Genomic DNA, 13,231 nt, shown 5'->3' on the forward strand with positions numbered 1-13,231 from the left:
TGGTGGCAAATTACCGACCGATCAGCATATCAGGAGTCGTTGTCAAGGTCTTGGAGAAAGTAGTCAAGGGAAAAATACAGGAATGGATTGATGAAAATGAGATACTCTACAGGGGACAGCATGGTTTTGTGAAGGGTAGATCATGCTTCAGTAACTTGCTCAAGTTTTATAACAAGGTGACGGCTGAACTGGATAAGGGAAATGGGTTTACAGTGATACTGCTGGACCTGGCAAAGGCGTTTGACAGGATACCACATGGAATACTAATCCGTAAACTACAACATATGGGAATGGATATAGGGTTGGTGAGATGGATATGTGGTTGGTTGATGGAGAGATATCAAAGAGTAGTTTATTCAGGAGTAGAGTCCAAAAGACGGTCTGGGACTAGTGGTGTGCTGCAGGGTTCTGTTCTTGGACCACTGCTGTTTAATCTGTTCATTAACGATATAGGGAAGGATCTAAATGGAACAATTTATTTGTTCGCTGATGATGCAAAGTTGGGTAGGGCAATAGTGAATGCAGAAGATGTCAAAGTCTTGCAGGATGACTTAGATAGATTGGAGTTCTGGGCTAAGGAGAATGGATGTCAATTTAATGTGACAAAATGTAAGGTTATGCATTTTGGGGTGAAAAGATTAGCAGCAGTATATTACATTGGTGGAACTGTACTCCAAGAGATTAATGAGGCCAGGGACTTGGGAGTGTTGGTGGATAGGGAGATGAAGTTTAGGGGGCACATTGCAAAAGTAGCTAAATCAGCTCATCAACTCACTTGGTTGTTGAAAAATACCTTGACGAGCAGAGACAAGCAAGTTATTGTACCTCTGTACCGAGCCTTGATAAGACCTCATGTCGACTACTGTGCCCAGATTTGGTCACCTCGGTTCCTTCTTGATGGGGAGGAGGTGGAGCGGATCCAGAGGCGAGTGACTAAGATGATAGCAGGTCTATGAAATGGACTATATGAGAACAGGTTGAAGATTTGTGGGTGGCAGAAACTAGTTGATAGGCAGAGGAGGGGAGATATGATTGAGACATTCAAATTGCTAAAGGGATTCTATAGGATTAATTCAGAGGATATTTTTGAGATCAGGACTGGTGGTGGGAGAACTAGGGGACACCTATGGAAGCTGGGCAAGAGTATGGTTAGCAGGGGTGTTAGAGCTGGGTTCTTTACTTTTAGAGTGGTAAATGAGTGGAATAAGCTGCCAGAGTCTGTTGTGTGTGCTATGACGGTGAACGAGTTCAAGGCAAGGTATGATAGATACTGTGAGAATGTAATCGCATAGTTGTGTGGACATGATGTTTAGGGCCTCCCTCGATGAGTCTAAGGACTCCTGGAGTCGCCCGAAATAATAATAATAATACTTATGTACTATAACTAGGTGACCTATACCTTGGATAGGGGAGAAGCATATACAGTGGTGTACTTAGTTTTGCAAAGGCTTTTGATAAACTGCTAAATAAATTGAAATGGATGGGATTGGATAACAAACTCTTAAGTTGGATCAGTGACTGGCCATCAAACAGGTATCAGAAAGTTGTATATGGGAGTGCGCCGTCCTGAAAGAGGAAGGTCACTAGTGGTGTACGGAAAGGGTCGTTTTTGGGACCATTGCTGTTCAATTGGTATGTTAATGATATTGGGATGAGTTTAACTAATAATATGCAGCTGTTTTCAGGTGATACAAAACTGGGGACAGCAATGCAGGGTCAAGTGAATGTTATGGCCTTACAAAAGAAGACTTGAATAGATTGCATGAATGGGCAGGTAAGTGGAACAATCAGTTCAATGTTGCAAAGTGAAAGGTTTTGAGATTTTGTAAGCAACAATAGATTCAAAGTATACACTTGATGGGGGAAACTTTAACAGAAGTAGAGGAGATGAGAGATCTAGGACTAATGGGTGGAAAAGGACCTGAAATTCAGAGGCCACATTGCATAAGTTGTGAAGACATCACATCAGATAATGGCAATAATACAGAGAACCTGACATGTAGAATTAGAGAGATAATGATACCATTGTATAAAACCTTGATCAGGCCTCATATGGATCAATGTGCACAGATTTGGTCATCTGGTTTTCATTGTGATGAGGTTATGTTGGAAAGGGTCCAGAGAAAATTCACAAAGCTGGTCAGTGGTCTTTGGAATGTGGAGAATGAAGACAGATTGAGAGAATGTAAGTTGCAGAGCTTCGTAAATAGGAGGAAGAGGGGGTGGGATATGTTGGAACATAAAAGCTTGTCAGGGGTTGTTATCATTGCAACATGGAGATTTTTCATAGAATGTGTGGAGGGGTAGAACAAGAGGCCGTCACTAGAAACTGAATAAAGGAGGGTGTGAGCAGAGAAGTGAGGAGTTGGTTCATTGAATGGAGAGTGGATGGTGAGTGGAATGCATTGCCTGAGTGTCTGTTGTGGATGCAGCCACATAAATCAGTTCAGTGCACAGTTGGATGAGCATCGTGTGCAATAGTGTGTACCTTTGACAATGAGTCTCTGATTCCATGGAGGTCAAATGTTAATAATAATAATAATAATTACATTAGAAATAGTAAAACACAAGCTACGAGGATCAATTGAAGACATACTTTGCAGATCCTAATAGATAGAAGATGGAGGGCAATATGACAGACAGACTGTTAAGCATGCAGACAGAGAATGAGTTTAAAGAATAATATGATACTTTGCATATCTAAGCAGACTGTCTGTGATCAGTTGAACAACTCCTGGAAGTCCTGTGCAAATAAATAATAATAAAAATAATGTAAGATGGTTCATAAAACTGATGACACTAATGAAGAAAACTTTTACTCACAGTTGAGAACTGTAGGTGCTTGTGAAAATCAATGCGGAATCCATTCTGAAGCCACACATATGCAAGATCCAATACTTCACTGGTGTCAGCTTCACACTTTAGTTGTAAAGTTTGATTAACTAAAGCTTCAATTCTACGTGATGGTTGCTGTATTAAACGTAACTTACCTGCAAAATATTATTAGTAATGTTGAGTTTAAAGTTAGGAATATTAGGATTAAAATAAATTATGAACATTAGAAATTTCTAGCTTAAAATAAATGCTGTCTTGAAAAAGAGCTTCAAAAAAAAAAAACTATGTAGCAATTTTAAATGTGATAATAGAGAAAGAAACATGCTGGTAACTACAAAATAGTTATTATTATTATTATTATTATTACTGTTATTATTATTGAACATTCTTGACCGTTCTTGCTCTCACCACTCTATCAGGCAATGCATTCCATTGTTCAACCACCCTCCATGCAAAGAAACCACTCATCACCCTCTTGCTCACAGCTTCCTTTAGTAACTTCCAGGGATGATCCCTTGTCATCGCTCCTTCCCTCTGTTCTATCAAATGAAAGAACTCCCCAGTGTCACCCCTGTAACTATCACTCAAAAGTTTAAAAGTCTCAATCATATCACCTCTCCTTCTATCCACCAAACTCTGCAGACCACATTCCCTCAGCCGATCCTCATAACTAACATTGTAGAGTCCTGAAACTATCTTTGATAACTGCCTATGTCTCCTTTCCAAAGTTAATTTAGTCCCTTCAAATCCTGAGACCAAATTTGAGAACAATAGTCTAAGTGTGTGGTCTGATCAGGGTCTTATACAATGGAACGATAACTCCTTTATCTCTGCAGGTCAGCATCCTTCTCAGTATTGCAGCAATCTTCTAGGTTACCTTCACCATCTTTGCAATATGTTCTCTGAATTTCAGTTATAATATAATTGGATGATTTTTTTGTTTGTTCGTTCAGCATATAAAAGCAAGTAAAATAAGCATCGCCGTAGCACGTGGCAGTGAATTTGAGCTGTGCAGAAAAAAGTGATTTTTAATCGGTGAATAGTCCGCTTTTTCCCCCGTTTTTCTACTTTTTTGAGTGCTAAATTGTTTCTCTGAATACGAGTGTACTTTAGTGGTTGTTTTTTGAAAGTTAGTTGCTGTCGCGATATAATATATTTTGGTACCGTCGGAATCAAACACGTAACGGTGGAAGACAAAACGAAGCTAAGTTACTGTATTTAGTTATATTTCATTTTATTTAATTATATTTAGTACTTAAATGTTCTGATGTTTGTACTTTTTTTCCTCTTATTTATTAATTGAATAATTATTAAAGATTACGCTACTCGGCAGTAAGGAATGATGGTGGATTCAGCAGCAGTCGCAAGTGGCGTAACGCCAAGTCCTCTGCCATTTAAGAACTCAATTATTAGCAATATCATAAGGGACTTTGTGGCATGCAGTACTTGCGGCATGTATGCGTCTCGGGAATTACATATGTGGCTTGTTAAAGAGAGTGGAGAGCATATGTGCGCAAAATGCAGGCAGTTGGAGGAAATAAGTACATTAGATATATCGATATCTGACTTTGTTGCTGCAGGAATGGGGAATGAATGTAGGAAGACAAGTAGTATGATAGGAGAGAATGAGAAAATAATAGTTGATAGTGTGGAAGGTGTGAGTGACTGTGAAAGTTTAGGAGATGGTTTTGTTTGGGAGAGTGAATTTAGATTAAGAGTGACTGACCTGCAGAGGGAGATAGATGAGTTGAAAGAGGAGGTGGAATGTCTTGTGAATGAGAGCAGAAGTATGAAAGATAAGATTAGGAGAATGGAAGAGATAAATGCAAGGCGAATCAGAGTAGGAGAGAGAGAGAATTTAGGGAGTATGAGTGAGAGGTATGGGGGTGCTAGAAGAGGAGAGAATGGAAACAGTAGAAGAGAGGGAATGAGAGAGAGGTATGGGAATGCTAACAGACGAGAGGATGGAAACAGTAGGAGAGATGGAATGAGAGAGAGATATGGAAGTGCTAGAAGAGGAGAGAATGGAAACAGTAGGAGAGATGGAATGAGAGAGAGAGGTATAGGAATGCTAGAAGATGAGAGGATGGAAACGGTAGTAGGAGAGACAGAATGAGAGAGGGATATGGAAGTGCTAGAAGTGGAGAAAATGGAAACAGTAGGAGAGAGGGAATGAGAGAGATGTATGGGAGTGCTAGAAGAGGAGAGAATGGAAACAGTAGAAGAGAGAGGTATGGGAATGAAAGAAGAGAAGAGAATGGAAACACTACGAGCTAGGGAATGGTAAGAGATATAATGTATGGCGACTCAATAATCTGTGGTGTTCAAGATAGGCTGCGTGCGGAGTGTTTGCCAGGAGGAACAATAGAAAGGGTGGCTATGGCAATTAAGAGAGGTGAAAGGGTGGATGAGATGATTGTGATGGTAGGAATGAATGGTAATGTAAGTCGGGCAGCGAGAGATATGAGATTTTTGCTTGAGACTGTACGGAAGAAGACAGAGAGAGGAAAAATAGTGTGCGTGTTGCCTAGCTATGAAAATGATGAGCTGAGCAGAAGAGCGGTGATATTGAATGGCATAATAGTGAGAATGTGTGACAAGAGAGGACTGGTATATGTGGATGCTTGGAGTGCGTTTGAGGAAAGAGAGGAATTGTATGCGAGAGACCGTTTACATTTGAATGAGGAAGGACGTAGGCATCTGGAGAGATTGCTGTTCTGAATGAGTCAGTGTGTCCCAAGGAGGATGATAGCAGGGGTGGCCTCTTGTGGGAATGGATGCTTGGGAGAAGGGAGACAATGTCAGGTAACACTGAGCCCAGTGGAGTATAGAAGGTATAATGCTGGGTATAGAAACAATGGCATTTATATGCTTTATAATAATGCCAGGATTATCCGGAATAAGGGAGAGGAATTGGTGGCGCAGATAGCATCAGCCTGGCCAAAAATTATTGTGATCAATGAGACGTGGTTGACAGAAGGGGATATAACAACAGGAATAGAAGTCGCTGGGTATAGCATTTTTCATCAGGATAGGAGGGGAAAGCGTGGTGGTGGGGTATTGCTTATGATAAGTGATGACCTATGTCCTCTAAGAGTGGAGAATTTGGAAGGAAGTGAGACAAATGATTTTGAGAGCGTATGGTGTGAGGTAGAGGTAGGCAAGACAGGATATTTAGTGGGGTGTTGCTACAGACCCAGGAAAACAGAGGATGGGGACCAGGAGATGTTTAGACAGCTAAGTTTGGCAAGTGCAAGAAGAATGATTGTTATCGGAGATTTTAACTTCAGTAGTATAAATTGGAGAGAGGAAGATGCATGTAGCAATAGGGGAATGGAATTTCTAGAATTCTTGAGGGACAAATTTCTTAGGCAACATGTAACAGAGGGAACAAGAGGTTCAAAAGTTTTGGATTTGGTTATAGCATCAGAAGAGTTGATAATAACTGAGTTGGCGTCTCTCCCACCAGTTGGAGAGAGTGACCATATGGTGTTGACCTGGAAAATGAATAGATATGCAGGAGTATCAAAGAGACGGGAACTTATGTGGAATTATAAGGCAGGTGATTATAATAGTCTTAGACGTCAACTTCGGGAAGTTTCATGGAGGAAGGAATTGGAAGGCCGGGATATCACCAGTGTGTGGGAAATTGTGAAAGAATATTTGTTATCAGCAATGGTAAGTTGTATACCACGAGTGAAGAAGAGGACGCAATTTGGAGTAAAGTGGATGACAAACAATATTAAACAGGAATTGCATGTGAAAAAGAGGCTATGGAAGAGATATAAGGAGACAGGTGAAGAGATGCATGAGGAATATAAGACACAGGCCAGAAGAGTGATTGGTGTGGTAAGGAAAGCGAAACTGGAATATGAGAGGAGATTGGCCCTAAGATCCAAAGAAAATCCTTGGGAATTTTTTAGCTATGTAGCCAGTAGGAGGAGAAATGACTGTGGAAGAATGATATTGTGGGATAAAAATGGGAATAGAGTGACTGATGCAGAGGACATAGTGGAATTGTTCAATGAACACTTTATTGGAGTATTTCATCCTAGAGGAGTCAGTTTTAATGCTAGAGGGATAGGACAGGTTCGAGGTCTGGAGGTACAGGAGGAGAGTGTGTTTCAGATACTGAGTACTCTGGATGTCAGTAAAGCTGTGGGACTGGATGGTATTTCACCACGAGTTTTGAGAGAATGTGCTAGGGAATTGACAGTGCCTTTAACGTGGCTTTTCAATGAAAGTCTGGCTTTGGCAAAGGTCCCCAGGGAATGGAAGGAAGGTAAGATAGTGCCATTGCATAAGGGTGGTAACAGACTGGAAGTGTCTAATTATAGGCCAGTCTGTGTGTCATCAGTAGTTGTTAAGATCTTGGAGAAAGTAGTTAGGGACCGTATACAGCATTGGGCAGATGAGGGTAATGTTATCTGTGAGAATCAACATGGATTTGTGAAAGGACGCTCTTGTTTTAGCAATATGCTAGCCTTTTATAATAAAGTTACAAGAACATTAGATGAGGGAAAGGCATATACTGCCATTTTCTTAGACTTGGCGAAGGCATTTGACAGGGTGCCACATGATAAGCTGACATTTAAGTTGCAGCACATGGGTCTGGATGTGAGATTGGTCAACTGGATTCAGGATTGGCTGTCTGATAGGTATCAGAGAGTTGTGTATGGTGGAGCAGTTTCCAGGAGGCAGAGGGTTTCAAGTGGGGTCCCACAAAGCTCAGTACTAGGACCTATATTGTTTAACCTTTATATCAATGACATAGCCAGTGGATTGCAGGGGGATATTCAGTTGTTTGCGGATGATGCAAAGCTGGGAAGGATTATTAGTAATAGTGCAGATGTGGTAGCCCTGCAAGAGGATTTAAATAAGCTAGATAGATGGGCAAATGAATGTGGGTCTCAGTTTAATGCAGCAAAATGTAAGGTCTTGAGGTTTGGGAAACATCGATGGGATGCTGCATACTCTATGGGAGGAGTTATACTGGAGGAAGTAGGGGAGACAAGAGATCTGGGGTTGATGATTGATAGAAACCTGAAGTTTAGGGGACATATTGCAAAGGTGGTGAAGGTAACACAGAGGATTGCTGCTATTATGAGAAGGACACTGACCTGCAGAGATAAGAGGGTTATCATTCCGTTGTATAAGTCTCTGATCAGACCACACTTGGACTATTGTTCTCAGATTTGGTCCCCAGGATTTGAAGGGGATAAATTAACTGTGGAAAGGATACAAAGATGGATGACAAAGATGGTTTCAGGACTGTACAAGGATAGTTATGAGGATCGGCTGAGAGAATGTGGACTGCAGAGTTTGGTGGATAGAAGAAGGAGAGGTGATATGATTGAGACTTTTAAACTGTTGAGAGGTGGTTACAGGGTTGACACTGGGGAGTTCTTTTGCTTGGTTGATCAGTGAGAAGGAGTGATGACAAGAGGCCATCCCTGGAAGTTACGAAAGGAAACTGTGAGCAAGAGGGTAAGGAGTGGTTTCTTTGTGTGGAGGGTGGTTGAGCCGTGTAATGCATTGCCTGATGGAGTGGTGGGAGCAAGAATGGTCAGTGAGTTTAAAGAGTGGTATGATAGACTTTGTGTTTCTGGGGGGGGAACCTCCCCTCGATGAGTCTTGACAGACTTTATGTCTTAGGAAGGACCTCCCTCGATGAGTCTTTTGACTCCTTGGAGGTCTGAATAATAATAATAATAATAAAATAACAACAATTTGAATCCTAAACTTTACTAGATAATATTGTGAATAAAAGTAAAGGATTAAAAGAAGAATATAACTTCTTGTTATTTATAATTTCTTTTATAACCCAGCTGCAAAACTTCCAACGACCATGTCCGAGTTTCCTCCTCTACAGAACTTCCTTCATTCAGCCAGTATAAGTTTCATGTCAATTGGCACTAACACCAAATGGAATTACCTCTTCTGCAATTTCCACTCCTTCTTTCCTTGAGAATACTACTGTTTTCAGGTGTAAGTCATCAAACGCCTGATTCAAATGAACAATTAAAAATTAAAAATACCACAACGAAGGCCTCCATTTCCCCATTCCTCAGAATCCCATACCAAACCATTACCTAAACCATAGTTCTCTAACAATTGTGACAAGGAAGTTCAAGAAAAGAATTCAGTATATTGCAAGTGGTTTGAAACCAAAACTTCAGCATCCTCTCAGCCAACACTATGGCATGCAGCTGTAAAAAGACCATAACCAAAACCCAAATCAGACTTTGTAAGGTTTAAGTGCAGAAAATATACCTTATGATTAGAAATGGTAGTCAGGCTTTCTAGTCATTCACCAAGGCCACTTTGGTGCAAATTCTGTTTCATCATATTTCCATCTCTCTAACATCAAAATGTTACAATGCTACTATTACCCAAAGACAAAGCTGATCTACTGTAATCATTATTTTCCTCTAATTTCTTCACTGATGATCATGAAAAAGTATTCTCACTTTAGAAAGAACTGCTCACTGCATAATTCCACTAGTCTTTCATAAGAAACATTGGAAGAATTCCAAATTGTTTAAATACCTACAAGTCTTCTAGTGCTGATATTATCTTCACAATTGCGCTTAAAACCTTAAAATATATTCCTGAATTAGTACCCATCCTGTGCCATTTTCACAATATTTTATACTCATCTGGCATTTATTCTATAGTATGGAAATAAGTCTATCTTCAACACTAAAGAAATTAGATAAAAGCCAGCCATCAAACTATCATTCCATCGCATTCATATCAATTCTGTCGAAAATAAAAAAGAGAGCCACAACAATCAAATTCTTTACTACTTGGAAGCCAGCTATATTGATATCATCACTGCTGATCCACAGTCGATCTCCTTACCGTCATCGCCCCCCCCCCCTCTATAGACACAAGCCATAGGTTTTCACCAACCCTTTGTTTGGTGAAACCCATGTGGTTCTTCTAGATACTTCTAAGACTGAGTTTGGTTTCCTTGTCAACTTACCATCTTCTGTTCTACAAATTACTTTTTGTAGTTTGGATTGCTAATTTCCTATCTGATCATTCATTATGTATTCCACTGGATGGCTTCTTTTTTTATCAGATTTCTTCACTAATGCTGGAGTTTCCCAGCACTCTATAATGTTTTTCGGGCACTTTCTCATAATCATAAATGACCTTCCGTCACTAATCTCAAATCATATTCACAGTTTGGCCAATAATAGTATTCTCCATTCCTCTTTTTCATTTGTCAAATCTTGCAGCGCTCCTATATCCCCAACTACAAGATATTTCATAATCAGTGCCTTAAACACTGAACTCCTTGCAATATTGCGGTAGGATGAGGACAAACTTATAAATTTCAATGCCAACAAAACACAATCCTGTCTTCTTTCATGAAGGAAAGACCATGCTTCACCTCCTCTCACCATTAATAACATGCAATCTCCATGCAATGCCATGCATTAATAACATGCAAGAGATATTTGTTCACATAAGAACAAATATCTCTTCTTGGACTAATTAACATTATTATTACCCCTCCTGGCATAAGCATATCAGACCCATATTCACTACTCTATCAGGCAATGAATTCCATGGTCCAACCACCCTCTATTAAAAAAAAAGCCACTTCTTATTCTCCTACTCATCACCTCCTTTTGCAATTTCCAGTGATGGCCTCTTTCCCTTGTTCGACAAGATCAAAAATCTCTTTCCTGTGTTAATCCTGTAAATACCTTTCAACAGTCTAAATGTCTCAATCATTCATCCCCCCCCCCTCTTTTCATCTCTTATCACTGAACTTTACAGTTTGCATGTCCTCAGTCTGAATCGTCACAAAAGTCCAGATATCATTATATTATTATTATTATCACCCAAGACCATATGGGTCAAAGACTCATCTAGGAGGTCCTTTTATCATACTCACAGCTCATCATACCATGCTTTAAACACACTCAAATTCTCTGCAGACACCACACTCTCAGGCAAGGCATTTCAATCATTCACAACTCTTCATGAAAAAAACCTGCTTCTTGTGCCCCTACTCACACAATCTTTATACAGTTTCCAGGGATGATCTTTGGTTCTCCCATGATCTCCCACTATTTTCTATAGAACCTCTCCTGCATTGATCTTATAACAATCCCTTACCAACTTAAAGGTCTCTATCATATCTCCCCCTCTTCCTCATGTCCACCAGACTGCAAGTTGCATCTTATCAATCTTTCCTCAAAACTCGACATTGCAGAGGTTAAAATCTACTTTAGTCAGTTGTCTCTGGACCTTCTCCAACATCTTTTTGTCCGCTTTTAAAAAGCCAGATGACCAAATCTGGACACAGTAGTCCATGTGTGGCCTAATCAAACCCTTATACAAGGGAACAAGAATCTGCCTACTTCTAAAAATCAGTGTCCTCCACATCATTCCCAGAAGCCTTTGTATTGTCTTCACAATTTTGACTATGTGTCCCCTAAATTTTTAATCCTTATCCACTATCACCCCCAGATCTCTTATTTCCTCCATCTCCGACAATATATCCTCACAAGCATAAGTTCTGCATCCCATTTTTGTTTTCCAAATTTTAAAACTTTACATTTTGCAACATTGAACTCACATCCCCATTCCAGTGCCAAATCATTCAATTTATTCAAGTCTTCCTGTAAGGTCACAACATCTTCTCTTCTCTTCATGGTTTGTCCCAACTTTGCATCATCTGCAAACAACTGAATATCTCCATCCAAATCTTCACCAATATCATTAATATACATGTTAAACAGCAATGGTCCTAAAACAGATTCCTGAGGCACACCACTAGTAACTTTCCTTTTCCTGGATATCGTTCCCCCATACACAACTTGTTGATACCTGTCAGAGAGCCAGTCTCCGATCCAATGCACCAATTTAATATCCAACCCCATCTGCTCTAGTTTGACTATCAACTATCAACTGTGGTAATCTATCAAAAGCCTTTGCGAAATCTAGGTATATCACTGTCTCCTCTGTCCATGAAAGCAGTTACCTTATTGTAATACGAAAGTAGATTACTAAAACATGACCTCCCTTTAGCAAATCCATGCTGACCATCAAAGATAATACCATTGTTGTCAACCCAATTCTGGATCCTAGTTCTCACAAGCTTCTCCAACAACTTAACTACAACACCACACAGATAGGCCTATAATTTGATGCTTGAGTTTGATCACCTCCTTTATGAGCACAATCTTGCCCTCTTTCCACTCTTTAGGAACTTGACCCAGTGCGAGGCTCTTATTAAAAAAAATATGTCAAGGCCGGCATCAAATTCCTGGCAGATTCCTTCAGAATACATGGTGATATATTATCAAGTCCTACAGCCTTATTTACAACTAGTTTGCTCAACTCCCAATACACCTCTTGTTCTCATAACAGTCAGTCTCTCTTCCACATCATCAAGTGCTCTTAATCTCTCCATGAAGTCACATTCACAAGATTGAAAGACCTTTATGAACTGCTAATTAAGTATTTCCACCACACCTTCTGCAACAGCTGTCTTTATACCATTTTCTACAATCAATGCCATCCTTCCATAATCATTCTTTCTTTTGCTGGCTACATATCGAAAGAACTCCTTAGGATTCTTTTTCGCTTCATTAGCTAACTGCTGTTCATATCTCTCTTTAGCTATCCTCACCAACCAAGTCACCCACCTTGCCTGGTAGTGCTTGTGGAATTGGTTATTTCCAATTCTCTTATGCTGCCTCCATAATGCCCTTTTTTCATCTGTGCATGCTTAATCTCTTTATTCATCCATTTCACACCTACCTTATTTAACCTTCTCACACTTGGAATACATTTAGACATTGCATCTGCTAGTTTTTGAAAATCCCCCAAGCTGCATTGATCTCTTTTCCAGCTAACTCCTCATTATATGCTACACCTGCAAGCTGTCTCCTGAGCTCTTCATAATCACCTCATGGTCACTCTCACCAATTGGTGGATGATTTGACACTTCATTTATAATTACATCCTCTGATGAGATGACCAAATCCAAGACCCTCATTCCTTGTACGCCCTCTGTTACACACTGTCTAAGGTAGTTATCCCTTCAAAAACTCAAGAAACTAATTTTCTTTACTTCCAGTTGCTAACTCATCATTCCAGTTTATATTGCCATAATTAAAATCATCCATAATGATCACTCTTTTCTTATATGCTTGGCTAATTTGATTATACATTTCATAGTCACTACCATCCACATTACTAGGTCTATAACAACATCCAACCAAGTATTTCATTCCATTCACCTCTATCTCACACCATACTGCCTCAAAGCCACTGGCACTATTTCCCTCTTGTCTCTACTTTGTATGGACATAACTCTTTCTCCAGCATCAATAGCATTCCCCCATCCCTTTTTATCCCTTCTATCCTC

The 13,231-nt window shown here is 39.9% G+C and overlaps 1 protein-coding gene across 4 annotated transcripts in view; it reads right to left on the reverse strand.

The window, feature by feature from the left end:
- The window catches only part of LOC150110083 (contactin-like), a 690,381-nt gene that overhangs the window by 330,669 nt on the left and 346,481 nt on the right, over positions 1 to 13,231 (reverse strand). For all 4 annotated transcript variants that reach the window (XM_090391236.1, XM_090391210.1, XM_090391218.1 and 1 more), the window contains exon 14: positions 2,824 to 2,990. In XM_090391236.1, the coding sequence (XP_090247362.1) occupies positions 2,824 to 2,990 (167 nt within the window). The remainder of the gene's footprint in view (positions 1 to 2,823; positions 2,991 to 13,231) is intronic.

The sequence above is a fragment of the Typopeltis vanoorti genome, chromosome 1 (genome assembly GCF_054136105.1).
Source record: "Typopeltis vanoorti isolate ZY-2024b chromosome 1, IOZ_Tvanoo_1.0, whole genome shotgun sequence".
NCBI lineage: Eukaryota > Metazoa > Arthropoda > Arachnida > Uropygi > Thelyphonidae > Typopeltis > Typopeltis vanoorti.